Here is a 27861-nt window from a genome sequence, read left to right on the forward strand (position 1 = left end):
CCCTCAGGCTTACAGTCTAAAAGACACGACACAAAAGGAGAAGGGAATGATGGAGGGAAAGGGGATGAGGCCCAATGGTTCTTCTCTCCCTCTGAGGCCTGGACCAAGGCAGATGGATTGGAGGGAGGGCTCTTCCTTCTTCCAGGCTAGTCCTGATGGAGCTGGACCTGCCTGGTGAAGTCCCTCTCAGGTCGGCGGATGGTAGTTATGGAGGGCGGAGTCTCCTTCCTCTCTGGCCGGCGGATGGCAGTTATGGAGGGCGGAGTCTCCTTCCTCTCTGGAGTCTCACACCTCTTCTGGTGTGGTAAGGGGCAATATGTCATGACTGCCTTCCTGGGACATATACCTATTTTCTGAACCAGCCATTCAGTCACCAGGAGAGGATGCTCCCATCTTCTCCTGGAAGGGCACCCAGCCTCACTGGAGCACAGAGGAGTTATTTGGAAGAAGATTCACCAGAGTCTAATGCAGCAATCGTTCTAGGAGTCAAGCAAATACAGGCACACAACCACACATTCATACATTATAGGAGCATCTTGCACAATTTCTTTTCATTTCCATGTTTTATTTGTTTTAAACTCTGATATCTCATTGGAAATTGAATATTTCTCATACTGTTTGGTTTGTGAAAAGCTGCCTTGATTCAATAAGGCAGGATAGAAAGGCACTAAGTGAAGACAGCTAGTTGGGCAAGAGAATTAATTTCACTTCAATCAAGTTCTACTTTATTTGTTTTTCTTCTCATTGCTGGAGCCATGGGATAAGGGAAAGGAAACTGGAAGCCATTTTCATTAGAAACATTGCAGGCCTTCTTGAATATTTACCTTTTGTAAAAAATAAAATAAAATAATTAAGCATATAAACCAGGAAGGCTGTTAGTTCAGTGGCTGAGTACATGGTTTGTATATAAAAACTCCCAATTCAGTTCCTAACAGTGGCAGTGGAGGGGGAGAGAATTCTTATTTGGAGGGGCAATACCCCATTTTGCCTCTCCTGTTGATACACCCCCTGAGTGCATTATACATGGATAGACACAATAAAGGAATCCATCCCTGCCCTGAGTTTGCAAGACCTGAGCAGGTTGTCTTGTCTTGATGACAGATTGTCTTGGAGGTCTCACATTCATAGGATCACCATGGGTCAAAGTGACCTGATAGACCATAACAGCAACAGCAGCTTTGTCTGTATCTTACAGAGCTGAACCTGCTCACTGTTAGAATGAAGGAAGTAAACTATTCCAAGGTTAATAAACATGTTAATAAAACATCTTACACCCTCAGCCTAATATGCTAAATCTCTATAGGGAGGGAGGAAAGGGAGAAGGACAATCCATCATTCTAGTGAAGCATCACACTGGATCTGTGAAGATGGATGACTGGATAGCACCATAACTGCAAAGTTCTTTTTTATTAAGTAGCATGGCTCATTTTCCTTCATTATACTCCTTTATTATAAGCCACTCAATATGGTTGTAAATGATTTATAGGCTCTTTTGAACACCGTAGCTCATTTGGTTCCTCTTGATTCATTTTCATTTAGATATGAATATCTAAATTCATTTTTAAAAATACCTGCACACGCTGGATATAAAGGCAAGAAAAGGAAATGATAGAGGAAAGAAAGAAAGAAGGAAAGAAAGAAAATGCATTCAGACTGCTGTCTGATGCATATTTGGATGGGAGTCAGTCCCACTGAACTCTCTGGGGCTTAGTACAGATACATAGGATAACACACATTTATGGAGTATGTTTCTCCAGTGAATAAATGGGGGGAGCAAGTCACCTCATATCAGCCTCATGCCCATAATATCTCCCCCCTGCCTTGCATGTCTGATGGTGGTATGACTATCACCATGAAACCAGGAAGGGAGATTCTGAGTATGTTCTGTTGGAGGAGGTTAACACATGTAGCAAGTAGTCTGCATCATAAGGGCAGGAGGTAGACAGCCCTCTTGTCTTTGTTGGACTTACATATATACTGGTACAGTGCGTCCTCGCCTTATGCGGGGGATCCGTTCCGGATCCCGCTGCATAAGGCGAATTCCGCCTATGCTCGAGCCCCATTGGAAACAATGGGGCTTGTGCGCGGCGGCGCGGCGGCGCAGGCGCACGCAGGGCACAACGGGCACGCACGCCCATTCAATTGAATGGGACGCGCTGCCCCTTCCACCCCGCACGCGCGCCGTGGCTTGAACGCATACACTCAAGTCTGCGTATGGCGTGCCCGCGTATGGCACGGGCGCACTGTATATGGAAATCCTGTGAATAATTTGTTGCTGTTTATTGCCTGGTTATTCCTGGGATAATGACTCTTTAATCACGATGTGTGTGAAAATCTTAAAAGCACTTGTGCAATTTCCTGGGATAATGACTATTTAAACCCCTGATTTTCCACCAATTTGCCCCATTTGATTAAGTCCTTAGATCCATTTCCCTCTGAGGACACTTCCTGTTTGTTTTGTTTTTCTAGCTAGAGTGATGCCAGCTCACATAGCTTTCCCATGATGACTGCCAACAGACCTATAAGCCAGAAAGCCAGCTTTAGGGGCTTCGGTAAATACTTTTAGGGACATTTCATCCTGCCTATCTATGAATGGATTCCTTAAACCAGTATTTCCATTTTTGCCTTGATGTCACAGAATCACAGAAGTGGAAGAGACCATAATTGTATGTCTTATCCAGGATCTCAGCCAGGGCTTTCTGCAGCTGGTAGATTTATTGAATGCAACATGATGCCATGGCTGAGGCAGTGAAACTACACTATCTCTCTCCACTTAACCCTACCCTATGCTTGGGTCATTCTTTAGCCACTGAAGCCCTCTCCCAGCTGTTCAGTAGCTAGTGAAGTGGAGGCAGAATTGGAGAAGCTTCTTGCAATGTGCCCATAGCCAGACACAGAACAATAACATCACCCATTGAGATTCACTGGGATGCACCTGAGGTCTCAGCAGATGATGTAATCATTTTGCATCTGGCTACAGGGACATAGCCAAGTGCATTTCCAGTGCTCTTAGGATTCCATAGGATAAAACCATAGCTGTTAAAGTGCTATCAAAGTGCTGTAATGCTGTGGTGTGGATACAGCCCTGATGCCTAATGATACACTAGCCACTAGACAAAGAAGACATGTTAATGCAGTCTTATTAATAGCCGACAGTCCCTCTTCACTCTGTAAGACTTTGTTCAGTAAACAATCCTTTCTCTGTTCTCATGAATGTTTCATGCCTCTTGGTTTGTAAAATATTTCAAATTTCTCACCCTCTCAGATGGTGCACATGCTTTTAAAAACAACAACAAAAACTTTAAAGTGCTTCTCAGGTGCATGTTATTATGCGTCCTTCTGTCCAAGGGATTCAGTATGGTTTTCTGGATGCTACGGTCATTTAGAAGTGTTACCATGGCAATTGGTATATCCCCCCTCCCCACACAACAATGGCTGAAAAAGATGGTTTGGTTATTATCTTTCCATTGACTCCAAAATAAAACAAAAAAACCAATAGAGGGACCTAAAGCCTATTGTTAGTGTCAACTGGAGTGGACCCATGGAAACAGTAGGATGTAGCAATGTGTTGATTCAGTATCCAGCCATGAAGGACATTATAACATGAATCCTGTTCTTGCTGCAATTGTGCTAGTTTTAAAAAACCGAAACATATTTCAGAGCAGCCATTTCTTGTACACCGCTATGATCTATTTGGAATAGCGGTTTATAAATAAAAAGTATTATTATTATTATTATTATTATTATTATTATTATTATTATCATCACATGTCTCTGCCATTTGCCTCTCTTCTTCTCTCCCCCATTAGCCCCACTGTTTTGATTAATGCCATACCCAATGTGCCTTTCATGGGGTTGTTTTATTTTTACCTTTTAAATGCAATTCCATAGTTATGCTAATTTAATTTAAGAGAAATTGGGGGGGGGGATTAAATGAAATCAAGTTGTTTGGGAATACCAAGGGGGACAGGGGGAGATGAGGAGACTGTGATGCCACATGATTGCAAATGTTGCAATTGCCACAGCAGCCAATGGTTTGCGCCTGATAATTAATGGAACTGGAGTGTGATTGAGAACTTATTGACAGGTTTCCCCATCAATGAAAAGGGACTCGCTAATCATACTTGGGAGATACAGCAGCTAAAGATTGCAGGTGATGTCATGTGATTTCTTGTTTTTAATTGTGTTAAGTCTTCCTTCCTTTACTTATGTTACTTTCCAAAGCCAAGTTTAATGAATTTACTTTTTCTGATGATTAACGACAATATGTGTCAGTACACATGCCAAAGTTGAGAATGAATTTTCTCACTCAACTGTAGAGCACCAAACATGTATCTGCAGCATAGAAAGTGTGTTTGCATGGAGAGGCTTTCTTGTACAGGTACAATGTTTTGCTAATTTCATGCAGTGTTAGTGTTGGGGTTTTGCAGGATTCTACATATTTTAGTGCTTGAACTATAGCTGGAACCACCTTGGTTAGTCCCATTTGAAGGAATTTCAAGGGGACAGTAACATGGTGTGTGAGACTTTACTAAGAGTTCAGATCATTAGAGTAAGATGATTTGCACATATAAAGTACTTCACAGTCACTTTACAAATTTTACAAAAATGTTTTTTCATGTGGAAAATGTTGCAATTTACTTTTTTGTTGTTGTTGAAATCTTCATGATACAATTTCAAATTAAAATGATTAGTTGGTTATATTTTTATCATTACCCATGGAATTCTCTTACACAGACCCTTTTTCAGTGTTGTGTGGCTCCCAGTTGTCTCCAGCTTACAGATCCTAAATGAACCTTTCACAAAGGTTTTTTTGGTAAGATTTGTTCAGAGGGGCTTTTGCTTTGCCTTTGCCTTCCTCTGAGGAGAGAGACTGTGATTGCCCAAGGTCACCCAGTGAGTTTCTAGGGCTTAACAAGGATTTGAACCGTGGTTATGAGAGCCAATGGCAAAGTGGTTTGAGTGTTGGACTATGACTTTGGAGACTAGGGTTCAATTCCCAGCTCATACATGAAACTGGGTGACCTTGGGCACGTCATACCTCTCAGCTTCAGAGGAAGGCAATGACAAACCCTCTGAAGAAATCTTGCCAAGAAAATCCCTGATAGTTGTGCCTTAGGGTCGCCAATAAATCAGAAATGACTTGAAACACAAAAACAACAACATGCTTGTTTCTCAGGTTTTTAGTGACTTATATCCAAATCCTTCTTAACCCCCCCCCCCCCCATTTTTGTGCCTGCCTCTTCTGTTAGTGAAAATCATCTGACTACACCCCCACCAGAAAGAGCAGCTTTTTAGGGGTTAGAAACATATGGTATACAAGCACGATGTAGGTGTGTGGCCAGAGAGACTTTGTTACAAAACTCCTTTGATTCCAACATTGAAACGGTCAGATAAGGATAAACTAATAACCAGCACATATACATCTTGATGATGTGACAACAGCACCAATGGTACTCACAACACAAGGACTACTGCCTTTGATTGCTTATGGGAAACATTTTACCACTGAAGTGTAATTTCATTTATTAGAGGAAGGCAGCATATAAAAATATATAAACACAAGACTATAATGGAGAAAGAAAGCTTGGGACGAATGTGCCATGGAGGCAGAGTAACAAACACAAGGGTGTACACTGATGCATATTTTTCACGTGTATGTAAATCAATCAAAACATTCAAAGCAAGTTATCCCAGAGTGTCAAATCATTTCATCGGGAGTTACTGATGACCTGGTCATTGGAACTAGAAGACAGAAGATGAGAGAGGGATACAGAAAGCAGAAATCCATAGAGTGGGGCCAGCAACTGACTGTCAATCCATTGCTCGGAGGGAGAGCTACACCTAATAAAGATGTTGTGGATGAGAGTGCTTCGGCAACCCCCCTGCCAAATCTATTTTATAGTGCAGTCAAGCTGTATTTATCATTTATAAATTGGTAGTGGAGCACTTCCCAGGCTGTTAACCAAAACTGAGTTCCAACATAATAATAATAAAATAAATAAAATAATAATAATATAAAATAATAATAATAAAATTTATTTATATACCCTATTCCATTTGATCACAGCGGTGTACAACATTGCAATGACGATACAACAGATAAAAAATTGCAATAGATAATTAAAACTTGCAAAACAGTGCACAGTATACATAAAATCAACATTAAACCAAGCCAGCAATATACTCGAAGATGTTAATCATATGGGGGGGGCACATATAGTCTTTCCAGGCCAGGCCTCGTCTCCCCCCCTCAAGATGGTGGTCGGGGGGAGGGCTCTTACGTCTTGCCGCCAGGCCTCGTCTCTCCCCCTCAAGATGGTGGTCAGGGGAGGGCTCTTAGTCTTCCAGGCCAGGCCTCATCTCTCCCCCTCAAGATGGTGGTCGGGGGGGAGGGCTCTTAGTCTTCCAGCCAGCCTCGTCTCCCCCCTCAAGATGGTGGTCGGGGGAGTTTTCTCTGAGTGGCAAAACAGAAACTCCAGTTTCCATGCAACAGTTTTCTGTGGTGTGGGAACTGAAGCTGAGTTCCATGCAACAGCTTCTCAGGCTGCAAAGAAGAGTTCAGTTCCATGCTATGGTTTCCTTGGCTGCAGGCCAGTACTCAGTTCTATGCAACAATTTCTTGGGCTGCAAAACAGACTTCAGTGACATATAACAGTTTCTCGTTCTGCAAAGCAGAACTTGCCTCCATGTAACAGTTTCCTGAGCTGCAAGCCAGACCTCAGTTCCATAAAAGCTTCCTTAGCAGTAAATAGGACTGTGCAAATCAGAATTTAGTTCCATGCAACTTTTTCCAGGGCTCCAAATCAGAACTCCATGTCATGCAAGAGTTTCTCAAGATACAAACCTAACAAAGTTCCATGCAAATGAGATCTTGTAGCACCTTTGAGACTAACTGAAAAAAGGAATTGACATCAGGAGGTTTTCAAGACTTGAGTCTACTTCCTCAGATGCTTTGGTGGAGTGGAAAGCCAAAGACAGACCATTTGCTATTAGTGTGTGGGAATATCAATTCAAATTCAAAATCTTTTGTATACACTTATTCACTCTCCTCACTTACAGGCTATGGCTTCCACTGCCTTTATTTACCAATTACCTTCATTAAAACTGGACTTGCCACTTCATTTCCATACACAAAGGATGGCCATCTGACAGGGATGTTTTGATTGTGACTTCCTGCATGGCAGGAGATTGGACTGGATGGCCCTGGTGGTCTCTTCCAATTCTATGATTCTATGGCGGGATACAGACGGGCAAAAAGGGGTGTGTTCATGACGTCATGAAGGTATAGCCTTCAGACAGCCCTTACCTGAATGCCGCCATGAACACGCCGCCCGCACGCCCCAAGCGGGAAGAAGCGGCATTAAAAAGGTGCCACTTTTCCCTGCTTCTTTTCTATATAGTGTTCAGCTGCGCATCTCCGTCTGTAAGCTGCTGCATCGGTACGCCAGAATTGCTACGCCGCTAATTTAAGTTGCCCATTTAAAAGCTCCGTGTCTGCTGCGTTGCATAATGAGTCGGGGTCCTGGAACATGCGCAGTTTGCAGTCAGGCTTTAATTGCAGCGTCAGATGCCATGCAGGTATGGAAGCTGCAGCACAGCTGCAGTGCATTTTAAGACTCGTAACCCTAACCCTAACCCTAACCCTAGAGCAACATGTACGCATGCGCTGCTAGAATTGTGGAAAGTTTGGAATTTAAAGTGAACCCCTACACACATTCCTGTGCCATTTTCACCTAACAATAAAAAAACGCTAAAACTATAAATATTTACATATGTACAAGGGAGGTGATGGGGGATGGCAGGGGGACAGCGGTGGCAGAGGCGACAGCTGTGGCTGTGCATTGCAGATTCAGCAAGAGCATGGGGACCAAAGGAGAGGAGGCATCCATGATGCTGGTGACACTGGCAACGTGCAAGCGGACAAGGATGCCAACACCAGCTGATCACCAGCTGGCAGGAGACCACCATTGTTCTTGGGCAGGGCGGGGGGAAAAGTTTAAAGAGGCTTCGGCGCTTTAAATGTACACATAGGCTTTCTGCTGCCTGTGCTGAGCGCTGCAGCTGCACAGCTGCGCATCCGCCAGCCAGCAAAAGAAAAAAAAAAGCCCCATTTTTGGCTGCCCGTGAGGAAGCTGCCTCTCTCTTTGCAGCGTCCTACGAAGTGGCGGTATGGAAACTGCGGGTCAGAAATGGCCCCAGGTGAGGCGTCTTCACTGCCCCCTCATGTGGAAGCCCCATACACCTGAGCCACGCCCCCGGGGCGGGCGGTCTGGAGGCTCCGTATTCAGCAGAATACACCTCCAAGACGTCTTCCCCTGCCCGTCTGTATCCCGCCTATGAGTCAATAAATTTGAATTGACTTTCTCTCACACTAGTGGTACAGCGCGCCCTCGGCTTACACGGGGGATCTGTTCCGGACCCCTTGCGTAAGCTGAATTTTGCGTATACTCAAGCCCCATTGGAATATATATGTCTGTCCCTGACTTTCCACTTCACCATAGGCATCTGAGGAAGTAGACTTGAGTCTGTGAAAGCTCATGCTGCCAATTACTCTCTTTCAGTTAGTCTCAAAAGTGCTACAAGATCTCTTCACGTACTGATTTTACAGACTGATACAGCTATATCTTTGAAAAGTTCTATGCAACAGTTTTTCAGTCTGCAAACCAGGAGACAGGGGTTTTATATTATCTTTCATCAGAGATAATAGCAAAAAAAAGTCTGGGCTCCTGCAGGCCCATCTGGTCTCCAGGCTGAAGTTTCTCCGTCCTTACTTTAACCCTTGCTCTGGTCCTCCCCGCTCCAGTTTAAATGACTCTTGCAAAAGGGAAAACCTAAGTTTCCATGACTAAGAAGGGACTTGAACCTTGGTCTCCAAGAATCCTAATCCAACACTCAAACTACTACATCACACTGACTTTTACTTTTGGGCTCCATGCTGGAATCTGGTATACTGCAATGGGAAGCAGGAATGTTGGGCTTGGTAGTCTTTAACTGGATATGTGGCACTTTTCTCTCCCCTCCCTTTCATTTCTTTCCTGGGATGTTGCTTCAAAGGGAGTCAAGTGACAAGTACAGGACATAGCTTTTGTTGTTGTGTGCCTTCAAGTCATTTCTGACTTATGACAACCCTAAGGTAAACCTGTCATGAGGTTTTCTTGGCAAGATTTGTTCAGAGGGGTTTTGCTTTTACTTTCATGTGAGGCTGAGAGAATGTGACTTGCTCAGGGTCACCCAGTGGGTGTTTATGGCCAAGGGGGGATTCATACCCTGGTCTCCATAGTCACAGCCCAATGTGCACACTGGCTGGTTTTCTAAAGCTAACAAAATAAATGTTAAAAATGCTTTGTTTCCTCTCTTTTCTTGTAATATAGGGCCCAAACAGACAGGCCAAAATAAAGCTGCTTCAGGTCACTTTGGAGGTATGCTGTTTAAATGTTGCATGCCAGAAGCCATGCCAAAGCTATGCTCCAGTCCTAAGGACTAGAGCGCAGCTTTGGCACAGCTTCTGGCTTCTTAAGATGCTTGTGTCATTTAAACAGCATACCTCCAAAGTGACCAGAAACAGCTTTATTTTGGCCTGTTTGGCCTTTATTTTGGCCTACAGTTTGAAAACTTCATCATCTCAGCTTTTCTCTTCAGTTTCCCTAGGCAGTCATCAAGAGCATCAGAATTTTTATTATTCTAATTAGTTGTGACACAGAGCCTAGCACTGCAGGAAAGATTTATAACAAGCTCCAGTGCACAACTATCTGTTTTCCCCTTTAAGCAACATGATTTAGAATCCATATGTAATATATCTTCCATGCAGCATGAAAGGCTGGCTAGGGGATTTGTAGAATTTTACAATCTTAGGCTTGGAAGAGGCTGCAAGAGCCAACTAGTTTGACTGCAATACAGAATGCCAGCCATCATTCTTCAGTGTATTTTTCCCCTCCTCTGAAAGCAAGACACATGGGCATTAAAACTATCCCACCTACTTCTCATCACATGCTGCCCACAACAATGGTGATTCAGCAGCTAATGCCAATCCCTTTGGCATCAGATTACACCAGATAACACTAGCTAGAATTGATGGGATTTTGCAAATGTTACGCTTATTGCGCTTATTGATCTTTCCCCTAAAAATAATCAATATTCTTTGCAAAATTAAAAACAAATAAGGTTGAGTTTCCCTATCCAAAATGCTTGAGAGTGGAAGTGTTTTGGATTTCGAAATATTTGCCTATACATAATGAGATACCTTGGAGGTGGGATGCAAGTCTAAACATGAAATTCATTTATGTTTCGTATGCACCTTATAGCCTGAAGGTAATTTTATGCAGTCTTTTAAATGTTTTTGTACATGAAACAAAGTGTGTACATTGAACCATCAGGAAACAAAGGTGTCACTGTCTCAGCCAACCAGGAAAAAAGTTTTGGCTTTTGGAATATTTCAGATTTTGGGATTCTAGATAAAAAAAGATTCAGTCTGTATTGAAATCTCTCCCTCCGTCCCTCCCTCCCTGTCTGTCTGTCCCTCTCTCCTTGCTTGAGACTGTAACTAAACTTTATTATTTGATCTATCTATCTATCTATCTATCTATCTATCTATCTATCTATCTATCTATCTATCTATCTAGTGCAGTTCACAGACACAGCAACATGGCCTGAACCTTATTTTTAGTCCCAACTACATTAATTGAATCAATGGAATTTACTGATGTTTTTACTTACCATTTGGACATTTATTCAATGGGCATGCTCCACTTGGAACTAACCCATAGGATTTTGGCCTAGATCTACATTTAGTAGGCTTCACAACTGATTTGGCTGAATCCTAATGAGCAAAGCAAATTGGGCTGATTCAGGTTGATTTGAACCAGCCCAAGAACGGACCAGATTGTCTCAGTTTGGACTCAGAGCACTTCGGCTGTTTCTGAGAGCTGAGTGGGAAAAAGTTGCACATTGTGTCTCCAACATGATGATATAAACATGTTGCTATGGAGATGTGATTTAGTAGGTAAAGAGAAGAACTGGCCTTTGCATATTGACAGCTTTGTTATTCAATTTATGCCAAGATTCTCAGCATTTTAAATCACAGTGTTTATGGAAAGAGCTTATATGAGATCACTGAAATTATATAAAATTAGGTTTTTTTCAGTGTTTCTTTATTCTGTGTTACTAGCAAAATGTGAAAGAGCTGTGGTGAGGGATGGACAGTTATTGCTCTTACTGAATCAGAGCCTTATCACACGAGAAAAGAAAACCAAAATGGAGCTGGAGAGTAGTAGCTTTCTTCATGCCTTACTACAAAATGTTGTAATAACAGGCCTCTTCTTCTCTGCTTCAGATCTCTTTCCAACAGAGACAGTTGTAAATGTGTGTGTTTTTGTTGAATGGATTTTTCCAGCTAGAAAAAAGATGGGTTTCTACAACCATCTCCCACAGAACAGAACTGAAGTGCTACGAAATCATGCAATAAGGGGCTGTACAAACAGCCCTGAAGAGGTGGCATGCAGATGCCCCTTCTTCAGCTGGATGGGGCCTGCGGCAACCTCACACCACAGCCCCGACCCAGCCTCTGGAGGGTGCAAAAAGGAGCCGCAAAAAGTAGCTTCTTTTTGAACCCTCCAAAGGGTGCCATAGCCATGATAGCACGCCTGTAAGGTGCCCCTTCGGTGCTGCATCATTTGAACACAGTGCTGGAGGTGCTTCGTGATGCTCCGCTCTGTCTGGAGTGGTGCATCAGGGCACCCTGGGGGACGGAGTCAGGCATGCGTCATCAAGATGCTGCACCCCGACTCTGCCCCAGGCTGGCACAAAGTGCCAGTCTGTATAGGGCCTAAGCTACAGAAAAAGCTCCTGCTCTCCAGCTTCATTTTCACTTTGTTTTGCTGTGCAAGATCAATGTCAGCCTTTAATTTCCCTTTGTTTTGCTGAATAATCTAGCTAGATTAATATTCTGTTTGTTAATGTGTGTGTTTAATAAATCTCTTTATTCGGTAGCAAAACATATTCTCTGTCATCTGTCCAATTGTCCTTAATTGTTGTTGCTACTTAAATGTTAACAGAAAGAAAGGTAGTGTGACTCTGGTGGCAATGAGTGCTATCTGCTTTTGGTGCAAGCAACAATTTTGTTGGGGTTAAACAGTATTACAGAACCAGCAGCCTTCTGCAACACCTTAAGAGGAAGCACCAACACATTTTGCTCAGGTTCTCAGAGTCCTAGCGCAACATAAAAACCATATACCACACTGGCTTTTCTAGTTATTCGCCTCCAGGTTGAATCTAACTCTATCTTGGGGTTTCTGGACAAGATTTGTTCAGAAGAAAGTTGCCTTTGCCTTCCTCTCAGGTTGAGAGTGTGTGACTTGCCCACATCCACCCAGTGGATCAGCAGGAATTTGAACTCTCACCTACCAAGGTCCCAATAAACCACATTAAAACAACCACCAATACATCAAAATATCTACAAAAAATATCTGCAACAGGGACAATCAGTTCATACAGTGCCAATCTTTTAACAAAGCCAGACAATCAAATCCCACCCCAAACCCTGTGAGTAAAGGAACATCTTAACCCACATCATTAAGATGATTCTTGTAGGGAGGTGATGATAGTTATGAAAGATGGCATGATGTGCTGTTCCACTTTAAAATTTGCTACTGGTGGCAGAAATAAAAACAGAAGCTGTTTACATTTTCCAAATTACTGTCCCCACCCCATTAAGAGAGTTGGCCAGTAAAGATCTTTTCCAAGGGAGTAACAACCACCTGTTAATATTAAGAATTTCCAAGAAATGGTATACATGTTCTATATTTCTCTGCAAAAAGCATTCTGACTCATCACCGCATCCTTAAGAGCCTATGTAGTCTGACAAATAACCAAAATTGTTCATTTGTTTAAGATGGCAGGAGGAGCGTTCAGCCATTCTTTTGGGCTAGGAGAAAAAATTGAATGTTGAAGAGGCAGGAGGATGAAAAGAGGGGGCTATGCTAGCCCATTCACTCCTGCTTAAAAGAAGCATTGAAGGAAGAACCAAAATACACCATAGTGTTAATTGATTTTTTTTAATGCAAACCAGTGGCACTTTTACAAACCACTTATCTTCCCATGCATTCTTAGGGTAGCATTATTCCTTCACTATGGTGCCTTTCCATAATTCAGTGTCCCTGATTGCTTATAAACCATGCTGTTTATTGAGTATTAGCGAAGGCAGGGTTGTTTATTACTGGAGTGGTTTGCTTAATGGTTGCAAAAAGCCATATAACTTAAATACACTTTGGGTTTTCCATCCCTCCTTCCCATTACCTTGCTCTCAAGCAGACTCTACCATGATGCAAATTACTCAGAAGAGCGAGGGATGGAGCACATTTAATTGGAGTACTCCTACATGAAATGACTTTAAATAAAAAACATAACTGCTTCTTCAATAGTGGACCTGCCAATTTTTTGATCCTATGATGCACCTTCTGTAATCCGGAATTTTCTCAGAGCAGTTACCAGATGCCCTCCTTTTCCAGGACATGTCCTACATTTCAACCTTCTGTCCAGGAGGAATTTCCAAAGGTTCCTGATTTTGAGCATGCCTATTTCTATTTAGCTTTTATTTGGTAATGTCCTACATTTTCTTGAATGTCCTCTGTTTGACAATGCCATGTGGTGATGACATCTGTTCACCCTGTCTCAGTGACTTGTACTAATGCAACTGTAGTGTAATTATTTTTTCTATCATTGTGCAAAGAGTTTTCCATTGTTTTCCATGCAACTTCTGGATGGCCTCGTTTTGGGGCTGGCACCGCAAGTGCTCAGTATACCTATGTACCTGTCCTGGAAAAGATGGGAAAAGTTGCTAGGTTCTCCAAACACAGAAGAAATAGGAGACACATCTCAACATGCCCATAAGAGATTTCTGGACCAGAAACTTGTTGGAATATGGACAAGATCTAGAACTTCAGTCATTATAGGGTTAATGGTGAGCTGCTGAGATGGAAATAGCCTTCACCTATATGTATTATCTTATTCAGCTGTTGAGCCTTTATAAGGATAGCTTTGTGTGTGTGTGTCTGTGGCTTGCTCTCTCTTAGCTTTTTCCTTCTGCACTGTATTTTGCTTCAATGTAGTTTTTATGGTTTGGCATATTTGCTATTTTGCATGATTTTGCTTGCAATTGTTGCTGTTGTTCATTTTATATCATTTGTTTGTATTTGTTGTGAATCCTTTGTTACACATATTGTTTATTACCTTTTGCCAGAAATAGATCAAGATTATTTGGCACTATTGGCATGGTTTATATTACCTTTCACTTTTTCACCGTTTCAACGAAACTCTCAAAACAAACAAGTGAAAACTTGTTCAGTAAATGTCTGAACTTTGATTCTAAGGAGGATCAGAAGAGGGTCTTAAGAGTACACATAGGCCAAAATGCACCAGGTTTTTTAAATTGATAAAACAAGCATATGTTGAGCATTTTGAGATATGTGTCTATGTTCTTCTGCATATTCCATTGGCATACCACTCCCAATTGTCCTGAGTTGGCAGGAACTGCCCCAATTAATCCTCTTTTGTTCTCCTTTTCCAGCTGGTTTTGAATGTCCACATTTCTCTTCCCTCCAACTTTTCCTTTTGTCCTAGGAGATTATCGCACGAGTCCCCATTCTTGTCAACAACAACCAGTCCCATAAGAAGAAGGGCGTCTTGTGAGAGTTTTGGGCTCCTGAGAAATTGGAGAACTCACATGAGCCTGGAAGCCATCCTTGTGCATCCCATATGGGACAGGATTTTCAGTTGCCAAATTTGGGATATCCTATACAAAATGGAATGCCTGGGAGTCCTATTCATGGGTGATTCAGAGAGAAAGCTTATGGGGAGCCACCAAAGGGACAACCTTAAGGAGATGACTGGCTGGTGTGAGCTGCTCATAGACTGTGCCAAACCCTTCATATTCCTTATTCGCTTGCCCACCCATTTTAAAACTCAGGTGAGGAGAGAATTTCTATCTGAATCTGAAATTACCATACTGTTGATTCTCCTGACTGTTTCTGTATCTGCTGCTGCACAAGTAATAAGATGTTTTGAATACCTGGCTGCTGGAACCTTCTCTTTGGAAATGCTTCCATTCACAGTCAAGAAGTGGAAAAAAGTAATTTCCTCCAAAGGCCATAATTAATAGCTCACCCCTTCCTTTTGTCTTAACTAGCAGTTGTTCCAAAATTCTCATTAGCAGTTTCCCCAAGATGTGTGTTTGTGTGCAAAATCATTTGGTCTTGTTACCAAAGGGAAACTGGTATACAAGGCAGAAACTGGATTCAAGACTCTTCAGATCAATACTTTTCAGACAACCTGGTCTGAGGGATCAGCAATCCCCCACCCCCTACAAGCCAGTCTGGCATAGTGGTTTGAGCATTGGACTACAGCTCTGGAGATCAAGGTTCAGTCTGGAATTTAAAAGAGCTATTCACAGGCTGAACCCTATCTTATCAAAAAGTTCAGCATTTTGTATAATTCCTTCAAATTTTAAAGTAGATTTCCTCCAAAGACCATAAGAACTAGCTACCTCTTGCCTACTAAGGGGCCATTAAGACTACACTTTACCCCAGATCAGAAATCGATTCTTTCACACGAAGTTCATATTGGCCCTGAATCTCCCACAAGCGAATCAGAGGCATGCACAAGCATTTAGTGTCAAATGCCCCTTAGTGCGGGTCATTTGCAATCAGGGCAAAAGCCGTCTCTTTTGAAAAAAATCGGGTTCTGCCGAATATGAACTTGCCCCTGATCATGATCGGGTCAAATTGAGGAGAGGGATTTAGGTCAGAGGGAGGGCAAAGGGCAGGGCATTTCTTCCCTTCATCAGGGCGAAGGAGGAGGAGGAGGAATGAGCCGGAGGAAGGATGCAAAAAAGGGGAATCTGATAGGCGGCAAATGACAGGAGGCAAAAAGGGGGAATCAGGGTGACTGATGGGGGCTGCAGAGGGCAGTCAGAGAGAGGACAGAGGGGGGAACTGGAGAAAGTGACAGAGGAGGAGGAGGAGGATGAAAGGAGCAGGGGGGAAGAAGGGGGCCATGGAGGCATTCTATAACAGAGCAGGAGGAGGCGAAGGAAGAGGCGGGAGGAAGGGTCAGTTCAGGGCAGGTCAGAGGGACAGAGCAAGCCAAGCCTCTGCTCTCCAGCAGGGACCTTTCCCTTTTTATTTTTATTTTTTAAAATTATTTTTGGCAAAAAATGCACATAGTTTTTGCTTCAAGTGGAAATATATTAGATAGAATGTGGCTAGCTGCTTGTTCACTTTCCGTTTCATTTCCTTGCTTCCAGAAAAGGGAAAATGCTGCAAAGGGCACTTTGCAAGACTTTTTTTCCTTTGTGAATGAATGCTACAATGCGAATGTGACAATGTTTCTCTTTCCAATTTGGCAAATTGGCAAACTGATAGACAGAATGCTTTTGCTATTCTTTTGTGTGCCTTTATTAACAACCTGGCTTACAATTCTTCAAGTAAAAAGATTTATGTTCCTTTCTGAATAAAAATTAAAATAAAGCTCTGAATATAGATTCTCCCTCCCCACCATTATTTACATGAAATCATATATACAGATACATATACACACCAATGGAATACAACCTTGTACATAAGAATTAGCACACATGCCTCATTGACTTGCATCCAGCAAACATTAGATGCCAGCATTTCTCCTGGTCTCTCTAGATCTGTATGGCCTCAAATTGTAACTTGCTATGCTTGTGATTTTTTTAAAAAAAGTTTGGAGTTTGGAATGGAGAAGGGTAACTGACTCTTGAATGTTTCCATCTTCCTGCAATTATTAATAAAAACAGGGCAACAGTGGCACAATAAGTCACTTGCTCCAAACCAGATAAACACACAAGAGACCTGACTCCTATTGTTAGTCCTGATCTATTAGTCCTGACTAACTCCTGTTGTTAGTCCTGTTTTAGATTGGAAGTAACTGTCTGCGTAGGCTGGTGGGTATTCTTCAAAGCTCAGAGGGGCTGGATGTGTCTCCTAGATCTCTGGAGGTAGGCCATACCTGATCTAAAGGGGAAAATGTCCCATTTCCATATCCTGCTAAATACTTCTTTTCATCTTTGCTTTCAAAATAGAATTATTCTATTTTGAATGCAACAAGGTTTGCATTATTCAATAGCCCAGTCTCATTCACAGCAAGCGCCTAGATGTTTCCACTGATTTCTAACCTTCCTGGACTTCCCAGGTTTATGTCCCATCATTGACTGGGTGGGCATGGGTGAAATTTGTTGAAGGAAAGCAAGACAGAACAGATTCAGAGTGTTTTTTGATAGCACAAGGAATCATCAATATGCAAACAATCCAGAGAGCATATCAAAACACCTTGCACTACAGAACCCTGAAAATTCTCTGCCTGATGTTGCTTATTTCTGACTTTTTTGGTCAGGCCCTCACAAGTATCTTACAATAAAATGTATAACAGCTGAACAAATAACATGTAATGGAAATGGCTGAACAAATTAAACCAAACCATTGAAAAAGTAACACGTAATCCCCATATTAACACCCACCACCACCATTATATTGATTACAGACCTACACTGATTTAACAGTAATTCTCACTGGGATCTGTAATTTAGGGGCTAGGGAGACATTTCAGCAATGCTGAAGCAACCTTCACCAAACTATATTTCCCCGAGTTCTCTGGGGGAAAGGTTGGCAATTAAAGAGATATCAAACCAACATAATTTTCCAGGTCCAACTCTCTTAAAGAGAATGAAGCAACTGCTTTCAGTGGAGGATGAGGTGTGGAGGTGACTAGTCTGGTCAGCTTCTGCAGGTGGTCTGGTGGGAGCAAGGTGACTCCCTTGCTCTTCATCTAAATGAACATCTTCAACTGTCGAAAAATATAGGTATTCTCCGAAATAAGGGTCCACTTTATAGACTCCATACCTGGAGCACAACAGAGACAGTCAACAGCACAGACTCTTGATCCATGGTTTATGGGCTAGTTACCCATGTCACTCCTCTCTCTCCTTCTTTTCACACCATCTCTGTTGTGTCCTTCCTATAATGGTTAGCCAGCAATAATCTTGCAAGAAGAACATTTGGTCCATTCAGCAACAGCCTAGATGCTTATTAGATTTGTTCAGTGTTTTGAGAATATGGAGTAGTGGTTGTCAGTTGGCATACTGGGCATAAAAGGCCAGTTTGACCCGTTCAATCTGGTGGCAGAGTTTGATGGCAGGGCCAAGTTTGAGGTCCATGCATTCCTGAACTGTTGGAAGGGTCAGCAGGAGGAGAGCTTGGCCATCAATATCCTGCAGAAAGGAAAAGAAACAGAAAAAGGCCTTCATTTTAGTGACTCCATCATTCAAAACACTAGCTTTTAAAGGAAGGGAAGAAGGTTCACATATGTGTATTTGATCTGCAGTAAGAATCTAGGGTGCATCTACACTGTAGAAATAATGCAATTTGACATCACTTTAACTGCCATGGCTTTGTCCTACAGAGTCTTGGGATTTGTAGTTTTGTGGTGCCCCAACCCCCTTTGGTAGAAAAGGCTAAAGACTTTGTAAAACTACAAATTCCATTATTTCATAAGATGGAGCTACAACACTTAACGTGGTGTCAGGTATTATTTCTACAGTGTAGATTTGCCCTAGGATTTGGGGTGGGGATAAGGAGAGTTTTGAAGTTTGCTTAAAAACTCACAGACAGCAGATGCAAAATTTTTGTTTCCTGAGAAGAATGTCTTTGTGAAATTATCACACACCTGAATACTGTGATTTGAATAGGTATTGTAGTGCTAATTATGAGTTTTGGCAGCATTACTGCTTTGTGGTTTTCTACAATATAACAAGGGGGATATTTATGCTCTTCCCATTCATGCGTGGGAGAGAAGAATAATCCACAAAGGGAAAGTAGCTTTTGAATAAGATAGAGAACATTCACAACTCACAAGCAAAATTCACACCAGTCAGCAAACCTGTGGGCAATTTAGTCTCAGCCGCAATAATTATGACCCAGGAAGGCTTGGAATTCAAATCTGTACTCTTAACACAGTGAAGCAGCATTGAAATAAGACAGTCTACCTGTTCCTGAAATATTTTGGCAAGAGGAGCACAGTCAGTGAGCTTGATGAACCTCACCACGTCCGACACACTCCATCCCAAGGGGTTACTCTCCAGAATGAGTTTTTCATTTGGTTCTTGCTTTATCTCCTATGACAGCAAAAATGGTATCATTCAGCTTTAAGGGATCTTCTGCATTATCTTATCTACTTTCCTCCTAAGATGGAATGTCCCATACTAAACAACAATCAGCTCTCTATCCAAGCCAGTCTATTTTTGGAAAACCATATTCTTTGTAGAATATGTAGGACCAATGTCTACCTCCAGACACTGCTATGCAAAGGGATCTCTTAGCACCTTTGAGACTAACTGTGAAAGAAATTGTAGCATAAGCTTTCACAGACTTATCTGAGGAAGTTGACCAAGTCTACAAAAACTTATGCTACAACTTCTTTCAAATGGTTAGCCTCAAAAGGTGCTACAAGGTCCTTTTGCATACTGATATTCTGACTAACATGGCTGGGTCTCTGAATTCTAGCTCCAAATACCATTGTACTCCCATTACACCTAGCCAGCTTAGCCAAGAGTGAGGAATTTGGGAGCTGAAGTCCAGCAACATCTGGAGAACCATAGGATTTCCAGCCCTACTGTAGTTTGTGTCTTCATTGCAATGCTGAACTATTATATTTTGAAAGTCTCTACATGCTGGAGGCAGAAAATAGTTTATTAGAGACTTGAAGATGGGATACTGGAGCTACCAGTGGGTTGGATCCAAAGTTTCTTGTCCTCTGAAAGAAGACCCATACCATCAGATAAAGGACCCAACTGAATATCAGCAGTTCAAACATTTATTTCTCTCACCAGCCCTACCATGTTTTCTGCTTTCTAGCTGTCCTGAATGTTTTTAAAGTACTCTAGAAAAATGTAAACTAGCTCCCAACTGTGAAGTTGAAGGCTTTCATGGCTGGCATCCACAGATTTTTGTGGGTTTTTCAGGCTACAAGGTCATGTTCTAGAAGAGTTTGTTTCTGATATTTTGCCAGCATCTGTGGCTGCCAGAGATCTTCTGAAGATGCCAGCCACAGATGCTGGCAAAACGTCAGGAACAAACTATTTTAGAACATGGCCACATAGCTCGAAAAGCTCACAAACCTACAGCTTCCAACTGTTCAATACTGCTGTAAAACAGACGCACACCTCCTGAGCATTGGCCCTCCATTGATAGATCTTTTCTGAGTTTCTTACAGGCATGAAATTAACTAGACCATCAAGTATCTGGGTCCAGTTAATTTCACTACCCCTTTGACTTGCAGGGGTCTAGGCAGCAAGTATAATCAATAATTAGCCCAGGAATTAATGGTCTGTTCCATCTCCCACACAGTTAACAAGCCACTAAACTGGGTTGTGAAGAGGGAAATTGTTCTAATTGCTTTTCAGCAAAATTTCAGAAATAACCATCTATATACAGTAATTATGGTGCAGTTTTAATGGAACAATGAGATTTATTGGACAATGATTTCGATAGAACATAAGCATATGAACGGTATCTAGTGTGCCCATAGGCTCTCACAGGCTGTAGAGATACTTAATTCATGTCCCTTTTACTTTGGCTCAAAACTGCCTAGAGCTATGAGTGTAAATCAATAGAGAATGGTCAGTGTTCTTCCTATTAATTGCCGCATCAATGTAAAGTAGCTATTACACTGTTAAATGGAGAGATTTAACCACGTCAGGGTCATTTAAACCCCAGTAGCTTGGATGAATGGCTCCATTTCCTGCCGCTCACTTAATTGCAATGTGAAAACTGTGTGAAAACTGAAAACACACATAATGGTGTGTGTTAAACACACAGAGAGAAACAAATGTCACATTGCACAGCAGTGATAGACTATGAAATAGGACAGGTTAAAGGAAAATTTTGCATATTTATGTATTTCTTTAAGGGAACAATGATGAAGAAGTGCATAGACCACTTTAGGGTCACACTTTTTTCTGGAAATCTGGGGGCAGGAGGTGACAATATGGGGGCATATTGTAAAACTAAGATAGGGATTACAAAGTTGTAGCTACAAGTGGGGAGGGGGATGAGGATACTGCCCCCCCAGTAAGAATTCTGATCCCCCAATGAAATTTTCCTTCAGTCCTCAAATTTGTAACATTGAAGCGAGTAAGACCCTGAAAAATCATCATTCCTACCTTGAACCTGTGTTCTCCCTTGGTCACTTTACTTTGGATGCGAACTGTAATGTTAATTGTTCAGCTAAAGTTTCAAGTTAGTGCAGTGCTAGAAGTTCTGGGACTGAAGGAAAATTTAATTTTTGAGGGTCAAAATCCTGGGGGCAAAACTTTTATTGGCAGGGGCAATACCCTCAGTTTGCTCACCCTGTAGCTATACTCCTGAAAGGGTTACTACTTGGCACTGATGACAGCCAATTTACCCACTCACTATTCATTCTTCTCTTTCCATGATTTCTCACCCCCAAAATGGAATGATGCTACTACAAAGAGCTGATCCTCCAAAAGGGATAGGCCTCAGGGGATAAAGGGGAGAAGTACTAAATTGAGTGCTTTGACTCTACTGAGAGAATGACTCCTCCAAATCTTGCTCCTTGTTGGATTACAGTGGTTGCTCTAGAGCAGTGGTTCTCAACCTTTGGTTATCTAGATCAGTGGCTCACAAATTGTGAGGTGGGACCTTCTCTGTTGCTCAAGAGGGTGGTGGTACAAGACTTAGGATGCTCTGATCCCTCTCTCCTCCTCTTCCCATTTTTTAAATATGTAAAATTTGCACATGCTTTGATTTAAATTTTGAATTTACTTAAATAATCTGTTCTAACTTCAATGATAGTATTTTCTGATAAAATGTTAAAATATGGATATACATGAAGGTGCAAATGAAAAAACACACACTAAATAAACAAAATATTTTAAATTATATACCAGGTCAAGTGGCGTGGGAATGCGACATCTACATGTAGATGTAAAGTGGGGCCCAAGGGTAAAAAGTTTGAGTACCACTGATCCAGACAATTTGGACTTCAGCTCCCATAATTCCTAACTGTTGGCCAAGTTGGCTGGGGCTTCTGGGAGCTGAAGTCCAAAACAAATGGAGGGCCAAAGGTTAGGATGCACTGCCAAAGAGAGCCACAAAATCTGTGTTCTGCTTTGCTTGAGGCTGTGTGAGCCACTCTCTCACTCTGTTTGGATATGAGACAAGGCCACTTACAGTCAGGCATCTAGGATTGCCTCCCAGTGTTGCAGAAAATAGATCAGCGGCAGTGATGATATGGGAGGGCTGTCAACGGATGAGACATTGGCAAGCTTTGCTTGGTATTGTCTGACATAATGAAGGGTAACTGGTAGGTCCCATGACAGTGGGGTACTGAATTCACTGTAGGGTTTAGCTAGTTTTAAAGGAGTTCTGAAGCTGTTTAGGTAGAGATCTCCCTGTTGGAGATCTCCTTCAAAGCCTGAATGAAAACTTGGAATGGAGCCACTGCTTTACTGACATGGGGACAACCTAATTCCGTAGGTTCTATGTAGGCAGCAAGCTTGCTTCTGCAGGGCTATAGCTGGTGAGGGGAGGTGGACACACAAGAAAAAGTATCTCTCAGAGTGCCCATCGCTTCCAAGCCTGATTTCCCGATGCTGAGAAAGAAAATATGAAAGAGTTAGGAACCTCCATGTGTCAAAAAAATCCTAATAAAGCAACCCCCCCCCCAATAGAGAAGGGTTTCATTACATCTTTTAGCCCTACAAGCAAACTGAATTTGGTCTAGACCAGGGACGGCAACATTGTGTCCACCTAGTGGGTTGCACCAGTACATTTCAGAACATCCCAAGTGATGCATTGACATTTCTGCCCACTTTTTTGAGCTAACTTTTGGCTCATTTTTCTTCTTCATTTTTAGGAGAAGTTTGGGGGGTTCTGGAGGAGTAGAGGAAGAAATCTGCCACATTTTCAGGCCATTTTGGCATCTTTTGAGGGATTTGGGGGCAAAAAATTGTCTTAAAATTGTTCCAAAGCTATTTTTAATTGGGGGGGGGGGCTCTAGAGGCTCGGGGGGGCTTCAGGGGCCACAAACAGGGTTCCCACAGTCCACTTGTGACCTGCAGGCCACACTTTGCCAACTCCTGGCTGTTCCAAGAGGCACTTTATGAGTGTCTCAGGAAGCCACCAAGGCAACCTCTGCCACCATCGCTTCTGTCTATGACCAAAATGGCTTATGAGGTTTCTATTAGCTATGTTTGATGAGAACATTCTTATGGTATGAGGCCAATCCCTGTGAAATCCTACAGAAATCATAGAATCTGAGAGCTGGAAGAGACCACAAGGGCCACCTAGTCCAGTGATTCCCAAACCCTGGTTCTCCAGATGTTTTTGACTTTGGTTTCCAGAAGCCTTAGCCTTAGCCATCTTGGCCAATTGTCTGGGATTCTGAGTACCAAAGTTCAAAACATTGGAAAGGCTAGAATTTGGGAATCACTAGTCCAGCTCTCTGCTATGCAGGAATACACTACTACATTCAACTTCTGTTTAAATAGAGTCCATCAAATCCACTGCTGAATAGCTCTTACAGTAAAGATGCCACTTTTCTGCTTGAGAGAGAAGAAAGGAGACCGCAGGTTCTCTGATGGTGGAGTTTCATTGCCTAGCTAATCCTACCCAACACTGAAGAGAATAAAACAAATGAAAAAAATACAGTTTAATGTGCATGAGTTGTTTCAGTGATGCAGGTTACAAAATCTGGTTATTTTTGGGAGCAGAATTTGGGATCCCTTGCAGAGAAAAGCTTCTCGTTGGTAACACACTCACTTGTTTAAACCGAGCCCTCTTCTCTCCTTTGGCACATAAGAGAGACAATGACTTCTGCGCTCTTCTTCCCCTCTCAGAGCGTGCAACTCGATCCATATCTGCACTGCTGCGTAACTTCATTGTACTTGTAGACTTGTTCAGAGGCAGATCTACAGAAGAGATGTCCATCTGGTCAGAATGCAAGTCTGGGCTGGTCGCTTCACTCCAAGTCTCGTCGTCAAGGACTTCTGACTCTTCCTCCTCACTCTCCTACAATGAAGTCATGCCCATCATGAACCATGACAAAACAGCTTCTGTAACAACAAGGTGGATGTAGTGTAGCTCTCTAATTTGCTCTTCAAATAGCCACGATTTCTGTTTAAGGTTTGACTGAACAAATTAGGAAATAGTTGTATAGATTAACCATTTTTGTGGGTGTTCCGTGGCACAAAATACTGAGCTATCAGGGCCCTTCCTATCATTAGGTAGAAGGAAGAATGTTGGGGGCAAGTCAATACTTCTCCATCCTTTCTTCAGGTCCCCTAAGCTAACCCCTTCTATGAAGAATGGAATGAAAAGGGACCACCATCTTGTCTTTTGGCTCAGAAATCAAACTGTCTTATGACCAGTTATAGCCAATGAATAAATAAATAAATAGCTAGCAGAGTAAGGTGGGGAGAGACAGGAGACCTGACTGATAACTTACAACCAACAAACTAAAAGAAGACAAGAAATATCATTTCTAAATAATAAAGCCCTTGTGGGCTGCGAGGCAATATATAAAGACTTTAAAATAAATAATAAAATAATAATTTAAATAAATTTAGAAAAAAATTACCCAAGGCAACCAACCAAAAATATATACACACTAAAAGAAAGCTAACATCAATTCACAACAAATTGAATGTCAATTTGTTGAAATTCCACAAATTTAACATGACAGGCAAACAGTCGTATGCCAGTGTAGGTCAGCTGAGCATAAATGAGAATAGTGAGAAAAGATTGAAAATAAACACTATAACAAAGCCAGATGTCTTTCGAGGTCTGCCACCTTATCACAGAATTATAGAGAATTATCAGAGAATTATAGAGTTGGAAGAGACCACAAGAGTCATCCATTTCAAATCTCTGCCATGCAGGAAGACACAATCCAAGCACTCCCATGACCACCCAGTCTTGTTTAAAAATATCCAAAGAAGAAGATTCCACCACACTCTGAGGCAATGTCTTCCACTGCTGAACAGCTCTTAGCATCAGGAAGTTCTTCCTAATGTTTAGGTGGCATCTCTTTTCCTGCAGCTTGAATCTTCCTACTCTCTGGAGAAGCAGAAAATAAGCTTCTCCATTGCCCTGGTTCTCTCCACTGACAGAGCCAAGGCAGCAGAGAATGAGCGGCAGCACAAGCTCCTTCCTTCCTTTCCTGCTGCTTCCTTGCCTGGCCATGCACCCCACCCAACACAGTCCTCTCCAAGTCTGGACAGGTGGCGGATGGACAGCCAGGACAGTGAGGCAGTGAGAGGGGAGGGAGGGCAGGTCACCACTGCCACCACCACTGCTCCCCCGACAGCCCATTCTGGGCACCCGCACTGGGTGACACCAACCCTAGCGAACCACTGACTCAACCATTTGATTTCTGACCCATTGTGTTCTATGTGTTGTTGATCTTTCAGGGAAGGGAAATCGGAATTTACATTTCACCTCTGCAGATTCTGTTGGGTTCAGATCTGTTGTAGATGAACGCCTCTTCCTGTGTGCTAAAATGAGTTTCCGCCTCTTCCTACGCCTCGCTGGCTTGCCATGTCTATTCACCAGGCTCTGCAGATTGCCCTTTCCACTAGTTGGAGGCTTAATGATTTTCTTTCTTTTTCCATCATAATAATCTGGAATGAAACATAGTGCATACATGTAACAAACATTATACTAGAAGAGACTAAAAGCCTATCCTGTCTAGCATTCTGTTTACAAAAGTGGCCAACCAGCTGCTGATGTGAAATGCACAAGCAAAAGAACAGGACAACAGCATTTCTCTCTAGCTAAATGTGCCCAGTCTCCTGTCAAGACAGTCTTTCCCATCCAAACAATTATCCAGGAGGAAAGGAGGCACCCTTCTTGCTGAATCCCATACAGGGGAAACAGTCAGCCATCTCATGATCAGCAGCTGACATTTACTTGCTCTTTGGGTGACAGATATTGTTTTACTGACCTAGGAAGTGCTGGTTGGCCAAAAGGAACCTGGACAACTAATGGTCACCTTCTACAAAGCAAATTCCAATGCTGTAGTCCACAACACTGTTTTTAACTCATACTTACTGTATTTAGTTTTGGTGTGAATGGAGCAGTTCTCTGGGCAGGCTTCAGTAACTGGAACTGGGCTGAATAAATTTGGACAACATTCCAATTTAACACAAACCCTCCGGCAGAAATCCAGGACTTGATCAGATGTACGGACAATCTTGACTGATGCTCTGTAGGTTTTTCCTCGATATCTGTAGTAGCAAGTAACAACATGGCAAACCTTACTGTATGAAACAAGAACTCAAACCAAATAATGTTTCTGGAGTTACAGATTAGAGATGCAAATCCTCAGCTATTTCATCTTTTCATTTGAGGATGAATAATTATGATAGTTTTCTTCCAACTGCAGGAGAAAATGAATACTGCTCTGCAGTATTTTCCCTGTATTTGAATGTCCCAAAGTGCTGCAGGCAAAAACATGTGGAGGTTTTTTTTTGGGTGTGTGTGTGAAAATCTTGTTTTCTGCAGAGAAAACAGATTTCTGATGCAGGAAACTGTTTTCTGAGTAAGAAACCCTTTTGTGCAGAAAACATTTTTGGGGCAAGAAAAATATTTTTCTTCTTCTCAGAATAATTTCTGACAACATTTCAGGATGTTTGAACTCTCCATGATGAGAGGACCATTTTTTCAATCTGGGAGCAAATAATTATGAAAAATTCTTTCTACTCCTATTACAAACTTCAGATTTTGTTTCAAAGATGGCTTACATGCTTACTGAGCTACAGATCCTCCTATGCTTAGGGCCACATATGTTTTCCTCCGACACCAGGCTCAGGATATTGAGTGTTGCAGATGCAAGGTTATCATGTAGAAGATAGAGCAGACACATTGCTTGTTGCTCTAGAGGGCAAGACTAGTCTCGAATCATCTTTGCAGAGAGCAGCATTCAGCAAAACATTAGGGCAAACATCCTAACAGTGAGAGCTGTTCAACAGTGGAACAGGCATCCTCAAGAGACGCCAGGTCCTCCTTTGCCAGACAATGGCAACCAATTACTTCCATGTCAGTAGGATGGTGAATCTCCCTTGGGTTTTAGTATGAACCACCCTGCTGACAAGAAAGACATCAGCCATCACTTTTGCCAGAGATTTTGCCAGCAGGGGCTATGCAGTCATTCATCAGGGATGCTGTAGCTCTGTCCTGGATTGCAATATAGGTGCATATGCTGGGAATAAAATTCTTCATTAATTTAGTTCTCAAAGAAAGCCATTTTATCAATTTTGTTCCTCCTGCAAGAATGTTTGTGAGAACTGTGCAGTTTTTGAAAACTGTTCATAGTTCAGGACTTATGCTGCATAACAATCTGCACTTTTCCCCACATGCCAATTTTGGGAAGAATAAATCCCAAACTGTGAAGATTCTCAGCAGTCCAGGATTCTTTTTTCAGAGTTTCCTGTCATTTGAAGAACAAGTTTTTGGACCATTTTTGAATTTTTAAAATATTATTTCCATCACTTGCATATACCTGATTTCTGTGACTCCTTGCTCACTTTTTTTTCGCGAGGGGGAGGATCACAAAATCAGGCCATGTTCTTGTACACCAAATACATGGATCATGGTATAGGACAATTGGCAGCAGTTTTCCAGGGTGCAAGACCATTCTCTTCTCCATCTCTTGTCCAGATTACTGCTTATGCTGAAGACCAACAAAACTGTCTTTGTTTTCACCGTGTCCCTTAGAAATTTGGAAAAGTTGCTTTTTTTGGACACAGTCCCAAATTCCCCCTCCTTT

General features: G+C 42.1%; 1 protein-coding gene and 1 long non-coding RNA gene across 10 annotated transcripts in view; one reads left to right on the top strand and one right to left on the bottom strand.

The window, feature by feature from the left end:
* LOC121930981 overlaps positions 1 to 27861 on the top strand; it is an 87015-nt gene that overhangs the window by 31547 nt on the left and 27607 nt on the right. The window lies entirely within an intron of this gene.
* Positions 16431 to 27861, bottom strand: part of SFMBT2 (Scm like with four mbt domains 2) — an 85288-nt gene continuing 73857 nt past the window's right edge. For 4 of the 9 annotated variants that reach the window (XM_042468043.1, XM_042468044.1, XM_042468042.1 and 1 more), the window contains 5 exons: positions 26145 to 26320; positions 25533 to 25714; positions 23856 to 24104; positions 19061 to 19189; positions 16431 to 18286 (listed from right to left, as the gene is read on the bottom strand). In XM_042468043.1, the coding sequence (XP_042323977.1) occupies positions 18146 to 18286; positions 19061 to 19189; positions 23856 to 24104; positions 25533 to 25714; positions 26145 to 26320 (877 nt within the window). In that variant the 3' untranslated portion in view covers positions 16431 to 18145. Of the gene's footprint in view, positions 18287 to 19060; positions 19190 to 23617; positions 23712 to 23855; positions 24149 to 25525; positions 25715 to 26144; positions 26321 to 27861 lie in introns of those variants that run through there. The other 5 variants (XR_006104047.1, XM_042468045.1, XM_042468048.1 and 2 more) reach the window with 5 other exon arrangements.

The sequence above is a fragment of the Sceloporus undulatus genome, chromosome 5, assembly GCF_019175285.1.
Source record: "Sceloporus undulatus isolate JIND9_A2432 ecotype Alabama chromosome 5, SceUnd_v1.1, whole genome shotgun sequence".
Lineage (NCBI taxonomy): Eukaryota > Metazoa > Chordata > Lepidosauria > Squamata > Phrynosomatidae > Sceloporus > Sceloporus undulatus.